Source organism: Topomyia yanbarensis, chromosome 1 (assembly GCF_030247195.1).
Source record: "Topomyia yanbarensis strain Yona2022 chromosome 1, ASM3024719v1, whole genome shotgun sequence".
NCBI classification, from domain to species: domain Eukaryota; kingdom Metazoa; phylum Arthropoda; class Insecta; order Diptera; family Culicidae; genus Topomyia; species Topomyia yanbarensis.
This window is the reverse complement of record NC_080670.1, coordinates 15,730,745-15,737,764: the sequence shown is the minus strand read 5'-3', so window position 1 is coordinate 15,737,764 and position 7,020 is coordinate 15,730,745. Positions and strand designations below refer to the sequence as shown.

Here is a 7,020-nt window from a genome sequence, read left to right as displayed (position 1 = left end):
AAAATATTAGGAGACCTAGAAAACGAGGGAATTCTAATTTTAGAAATTTATCGTCCCCGTTGGATTCATTCATGCCCCGTTGGATTCAAGTATGAATGATGGAGCTTACATACCATTAGCAAACTTTTAACATTCAATAAAATTTATTATTCCATAACACCTTGAAGGTAGTATGGCTCTATTTAAAATGATTAAAATGATTTTTATATATTAGTAAACCAGAACCGCACGAACTGCTGATTAAAGAAAAAGAAATGTCTCGTAAATCACGAAAACTTCTCCAAAAACATAATAGGGTTAAATTGTTTAGCTTTAGTAAAAAGTTAAGATTCTTTCTAAAGTCGACTCCGCGGAGTATTTTACAAACTAAGAATTTCCACATTAATTCGACAAACGATGATTCTATCAAATTTTCAGCAACCGGCTGCCCAGAGAGAGAGAGAGAGAGAGAGAGAGAGAGAGAGAGAGAGAGAGAGAGAGAGAGAGATCCAGCATGATCCAGATTTGTGTGATTCCATCCCAGGAACAAAACTGCTTCTCGTGGTACACGTAAGGATGCGGAAAACATTCTGCAATTAAATAGTGTTGCGACCTTTGAAAAATAAACAGCGCATAATTGCGCAATCACACAATGTTGTGCACTCGCAATTAAAAAAATATTTTCAATAATGACAGGCTACACCTAGAAAAATTTAGAAACCTATCTCAAAATAAGCACAATGGAACATCGCAGAACCAAAATGTAAATAAAGACCAGAAAAAAATTATTACGGCTTTTTCCAGTTTCGGACCACTGTGAGTCAGTAGATTGTCAAATACGCAATGTCTAAATAATATATAACGACGCTGATTCCCTCTGGATAAAGACTTGACACGTCTATCGTTTGTTTACCATTTTTCTGTCAGTGTCATTCCAGTAAAGCACGAGCCTTGTCAATGGGCCTTCTACGATTTTCTACGGATTGAGTGCTTTTGACATGGTCTTGTGCTCGATTGGAATGACACTGACTGATAAATATTAAGAAAAAGATAGAGATGGCGAGTCTTTTCCAGCGGGATTTAGCGTCTTTAATAGAATATACAAAATTTACGAAGAAAGGTCGCAGGCACCCTAAAAAGGTCCAATAAATATCGTGTGAGCGATATCTCGACAAACATATGATTACGGCCTAAAAGCCAGCTGTCATAATCCACTTTGAATGGAAATTCCGGACAAACCGTTAAATGACAGTCACAGATGTTGGTAGCAAACGAAAGAGAAAAGTTTTCTCTTTCATAAACTGTTGTGAACTGTGTTCAGTTAGTAACGGTTTGTCCGGAATTTCCATTACAAGTGGATTTTGACAGTTGGCTTTTAGGCCGCAATCATATGTTTGTCGAGATATGTGCTTTTGCAAAAATAATAAATTTGGCATCCCTGCCATTACTGAACTTTCAAAATCTAGACAAACATGTCAAATGGTCTTAAGTGCAAATAAGAGCTAAAGCCGCAAAATCTCTGTGGATAAAGTCTCGCCAGCTAGCTCTATCTTTTTATTACTATTTATTTGTCAGTGGTATTCCAATCGAACATGGGACCTTATTAAAAGTACTGAATCCGAAGAAAATTGCTTCGAATTCTTCTGGATCGAGGGCCATTGACAGGTCTCGTGCTCGGTTGGAATGACACTGACAGATAAATGGTAAACAAACAATAGACGTGAAGAGTCTTTTTCCAGAGGTATTCAGCGTCGTTAATGAGACCCTCTTTTAGATCACTTTCTCTTTTGAGAATTACGACACCATCATCCATATTTTTGACAATGTGTCAGTATATATCTAATGAGCTTGATTTCAACTAGCATTATATTGCAAAGGGTTAAGGAGCAAACGTAAAAGCAGTAGAGATATTAAGAGGAGAAGAAAGAGTAAACAAGGAGAGTTGTACTTTGTACAATTTCCCATTTGTACTTTGCACCTTTTGATCAAAGAGAATAGTGAAAGAGACGAAGAGTGAAAATCAGTCAAAACGGCAACACTCCCTTTATGATGATTTCAACACTAGAATTTTGGCAACCGCTTCCACAGGCAGCACTTTACATGACTCCTATTATATTTTGAAAACAAACCGTATGTCGATCGTTGGATTTGTTTATCAAACGATGCGCATTTCGAAACAAAGAGATGAAATAATTCTAAAGCTTGTTTTTACTCATACATATATTCTAGAATGCACCTCACAATCACGATTGAACCAAATTCTGACGAAAATTGAAATTTCTTTTTTAATAGATGTACAATACTTATCTCCTCCAACTCAGGCATGAGTAATGTTTATTTACATTGCACGATTGGTCTGCTCAATAAGGTATTTTTGGCTTCACACTATTCGTCTCTTTCCCTATTCTCTTTGCTTTTGATATGTTTGTCTAGAAATGTTTGGAGCCGTTCACAGCCTACTGATCCCAAAGAAGAATGAGGAAAAAAGAACCAAGTAAGCAAAAATAATTACTGCACTTCTGATTTAACGATTTCACCTTCTTTGCCTATAATGTTGCTTATTATTAGAAATATTTACATATTTTTTGAAGGATGCATCAAATCATGTTTTTTTCAAATTGAATCTAAGCTGTTTTAAAATCCAATCGATGGCTGTCAATCCACTGATTAGTTGAAAAAACTTTCATTTTCACCCATCAAGGGTGGATGATCCGAAAGCGTATTTTCTTACTCAGCATACCCTATCAAAAACATTCCCATGCCACGCCGAATCGCGACCAAACTTTCATCCATAGAATAGCATTGCAAAGAAGCCAAACATTTCTTTGTGCAATTCAGCAAAACAAATCCAACGACGACCCTGCGCTGCTGCTGTCGCCCGTCGTCGTCGTCGCTGGGTTCGCGTATAGAAGCAACACACAGTCGAATTTCGCTGATAGCCGCAATGTTCTCCGGACGACATTGTATATAGGCGTGCGGTGTTGTGGCAACATCATCCGTCACACTATGATAATTGCGTAAGCTGCAGACGGAGCGGAGCGGCGGACCTTCCCTGGCGAAGCCGAAGAAGGTCAACGGGAGTTTACGCGGTTACAATTGAACACCACCGGAGGATCAGTTTCAAGCGAGAGTTCAACCGGTCAGTACACAAAATGTGGTTACGCGTTGCCGTCCTGGTGATTGCGGCATCTTTGTCCGATTGCTATGATACGGAGGAAGATTTGATCAGTGTCGTGATTAATCCGAGAAGTGTGATCAACTACATCAGCCAGGAGTTTGTGGGATTTTCGGCCCAGCCGAAGAGTGTGTTTGAAGAATCGGTGAATCCTATCAGTGAAACGAGCTTCCACATGGCTCGCAATTTGGGTCCGATGTATGTCAAAGTGTTTGGTGATGCCGATCAGCTGGAACTTAATATGGCTGGGTCCGGTGAGATGGGTTCCGACACGGATCTGATTCAGCTGACTCCGAACGGGTGGAAGGCATTTGACGAGTGGGCAGAGCTGGCCGGAGTGATTCCGGTTTTCGTGCTGGATTACAGCGGTGAATGCTGGAAGCCAAAAACGGCTCTGAAGCTGTTGACCGTCGCTCATAAGTTAGGAATTAGAGATTGTCTATGGCAGCTTGGAAGTGGTGAGTTTCTTTCTAATTTGAGGCTTCTGACCGATGAATTGAATATTTCGAATGTGTTTCACAGGAAACATCACAAACGCAGTGAAGTACGTGGAAGATTTGCGAGCACTACAGTTAATCGTGAAAGCCTTCAACTTCTGGGGTATAGTTGCTGCTGATGTTAATCCAACGACAGCAGGTGTCGAGCAGGCTCGATACTTCAACCTGAACGTGGACGATATTGCCGATGCTATTGCTGTTAGTTTGTAAGTTGTTGACACCCCATTTCAGACATTTGCTAGAATCTTGAACTTCTCTGTTTTTTTAGCGAACCTTCATCGGATGACCTTCGCCTGCAAGAGTTTGTACTGCAGCGGGAAGCTTACATCAAAGGACCCGCGCGATCGCATCTTCCGGTGTGGTTGGACGCGAAACTACCTTCAAGTTTGGGTCCCAATGGCACCTGTGAGCAAACGTGCCTCCAGGAAGGTCTTCAGTATGCCACTCTTCTAGGTGATGCAGCCCGCAACGGCTTCGATGCCGTCTTCAAGTCTCTAACTCGCGAAGAGATCCAATCCTACGGATTAAATTATCTAATCGCGCTTTTACATAGAACAACGATCGGCGCCAAAGTCTTCGATGTTCGCCAAACGCCCCAAGAGGGAACCCATATCTACGCTTACTGTAGTCGTAGCGGAAACGGATCCATAACGGTAATGGCCAGCAATTATCTACCAAACGCCATCGAGTTCGACGTTAAGCTTTTCGTCAAGGATCACTCCGCCGATGTGCAACAGTACGTTCTGACTGTAGTCGACGGGCAGGTTCTGATAAACGATCAAGTCTACGAGTTTGAGTCCAGTCCGGAACCCCTTAAGAAGGTTCAACCTTTGCTAAAAGACTTCCGTCTCGAAATGCCTGCCCAATCGGTCGGATTCTGGATCATCCCGAATCTCAGCCTGCGAGAGTGCTACGACGACTACCAGGAAATGCGCTACAAGTACGCTAGAAGCATCGATGAGGTAGAAAGTACAGTCGATCAACTGCTGCAGGAGCTGATTGCAGAGCGAGCCAAACAGGATATCACTCAGTTCAGTCGCCGGAAACGCTCGATTACCAATGATCTGCAGGAGTTGTTGGCTGGAAAATTGAAGAACGAAACCCACAAAAAGGAGATCAAGGCTACGGCTAGACAACCAAGGCAGACGAAAACCTATCGTCGCAAACAGCAGCTGGTTGGCAAAAAGGAAAAACGCATGGAACAGCGAAATTTGAAAAGGCAAAAGCGACCGCTACGTGAAAGAGGAAAACGCCAGCTACGCAAACGAACCCGTCGCATCAATCGGTTCCTTCCGATGGTTGCGGCGAGCAAGAAGACAAAACGATCCTTCCTGGCAGAAGACCGACAACAGACTCCTGTATTCGGCAATAGCCGAGAGGAGGAAGCTAATCGGTCTAGCTTTCCCCAAGGAGATGTACACTTGGTGATTTCGAAGGGAACTTTCGACGAGGATGCTACCATTGAAAGCATTCCCACAAGAGCAAGACGTCCGAAGAAGGCTAGAAACGGGAAGTCATCATCCATGGTAAGGATACCTTCGGAGGAAGAACTGAAATTCATTGTGCCAGAACTAGTGCCGGAGAGACGTGCTGAAGTCCCTAAATGGCAGCCATCCCTGGAACTAAACATGGCGGGATCAATCAAAACGAATCTCTACGCACCCTCGGAAGCACCCCGAGGTTATTCTAGTAGACAGAACTCGAACTACGGCAACGCAGTTGAGGTGCAGGATATTAAGGTGATTGAACCGAGCTTGGGAGCTGTTCGAAGAGCTATGGAATCGACGACTAATCGGCAGGTGACCGAACGGGCTGTGGAGGTTACGGAAAGCTACTATCAAGAACCAGCGGAGGAAATTTTGGACAGTCGAAAGTTAGGTGTAATTTCTGTTGTCGAACCAATACAAACAAGTGCGGAGAGAGTTGAGGAACAACACGTCAATCAATTGTCGGAACCATCCGAGCTTAATCTTTCTCTGATGCCCGAGGGATCTGAAGAAGTTGCCCACGTGCAAGAGTTCTCCGATCGGAGGAAGCGATCCGTGTACTCGGATGAGGTCGATCGCATCGAAACATTCCACCAGAACAACACTAAATGGCAGCAGCGATTCGCAGAGCTCTTCGATATGCTGCTTGATTCGATCTGTGATGGTGAACCGGGTAAACATACTGTTCGGGCAGAACGGGAGGAAGTTTCCGAGCAACAGCTGCAGCGATCCAAGCGAAACGCCCTGCTGCATCCACAATCCTGGGAGTCAATCGAAAAATCCAACAAACTGGAACAAAGACAACGCGCATCGGAGGAGGATTCCCGGGAGAACATGGTACCCGTGGAACCGATAGATAAGGCACGCGGAAACGTTCGACGAAATTCGGAGGTTCACCGGGGTACTACTACGACTACTACCGGTAAACCTGCCGCAGCGGATGACGTTGGACGACCTGGTGCGATGGTACTGCGGACGGTAACCAATTTGGTGAAAGGTTTTACGACTGAGTTTCATCGGATGTTTTCAAGCTGGTTCCCTCCACGAACCGCGACTGAGTAGGATAAGGGTTAGTGGTACGACCGGAAAGTGATAGGAGTAAGGCGTGCTTGTTAGGTAGTAATAAACACAATTTATTGATAAGTTGTTTGAGTCTTGTGGTGAGTTCAAAGTCCCTTTTCAGAGCATTATGATCATTTCGGTATTGAAGAGATCGCGAAGACTATTTTAGACTCTCTCGCAGGTAAGTGCTTATCTACAAATGATAATTTGTGAAGTTTCTGGTTTCAAGCACGCCACCGGGAACATCATGGATCCAACCAAACCACGAAATGGTGGCAACGCGGGGACGTCTGTTATAGGGTTGTACGAAATATCGCGAACACTAAACCGTAGACACAGAAGTGACCAGAAAAAAATTGAACATTTAAAAACAAAATCTACTAATTTAAAAACTCAAGGTGGTGTCTTCTGATTACCAGAAAACACTAAAAACCATCATCAATATCATTTGAAAGAGGGTGTTCAGTAGATGACTGAAACTGATGATTGACGCCATTTTGAGATTTAAGGAGGCAGTTTCCGTGTAGCATGCAACGGCTTTCTAAATCTAGATTCGACCACGATCCTTGTGTCGCGTGCTTCACTCCAAACTTCACGGTGCTAGCGTTCTTTGATAGCTGGCTGCAGTTCGTTGTCCCAACTCCAAATCTTGTAGTCGCCGTTCTTCAAGCTTCAGGGGTTCGACATAATTTTTTTTGCCAGTTTCAACGTCGGGTCCAGCAAATCCAAGCGAATCAAATATACGTGCGATGCGTTTCGTTAGTGTTAGACGCGTCCTTCGACGCTGGCGGACGTTAAATTTTACACACGGTTTCAGGTG

The 7,020-nt window shown here is 43.5% G+C and overlaps 1 protein-coding gene across 3 annotated transcripts; it reads left to right on the top strand.

The window, feature by feature from the left end:
• Positions 1 to 1,771: 1,771 nt before the first annotated feature.
• On the top strand, positions 1,772 to 6,252 carry LOC131676970 (uncharacterized). 3 transcript variants are annotated; one of them, XM_058956425.1, is made up of 5 exons: positions 1,772 to 1,806; positions 2,413 to 2,473; positions 2,609 to 3,612; positions 3,677 to 3,857; positions 3,920 to 6,252. In XM_058956425.1, exons 3-5 carry the CDS (start codon positions 3,132 to 3,134, stop codon positions 6,198 to 6,200), a joined length of 2,943 nt encoding a protein of 980 aa, XP_058812408.1. In that variant the 5' UTR covers positions 1,772 to 1,806; positions 2,413 to 2,473; positions 2,609 to 3,131; the 3' UTR covers positions 6,201 to 6,252. The 3 variants fall into 3 exon arrangements, with proteins under 3 accessions (XP_058812408.1, XP_058812410.1, XP_058812409.1); XM_058956427.1 differs by lacking the exon at positions 1,772 to 1,806 and having other exon boundaries at positions 1,973 to 2,473; positions 2,818 to 3,612; XM_058956426.1 differs by lacking the exon at positions 1,772 to 1,806 and having other exon boundaries at positions 2,460 to 2,473; positions 2,681 to 3,612.
• The last annotated feature ends 768 nt before the right edge of the window (positions 6,253 to 7,020 follow it).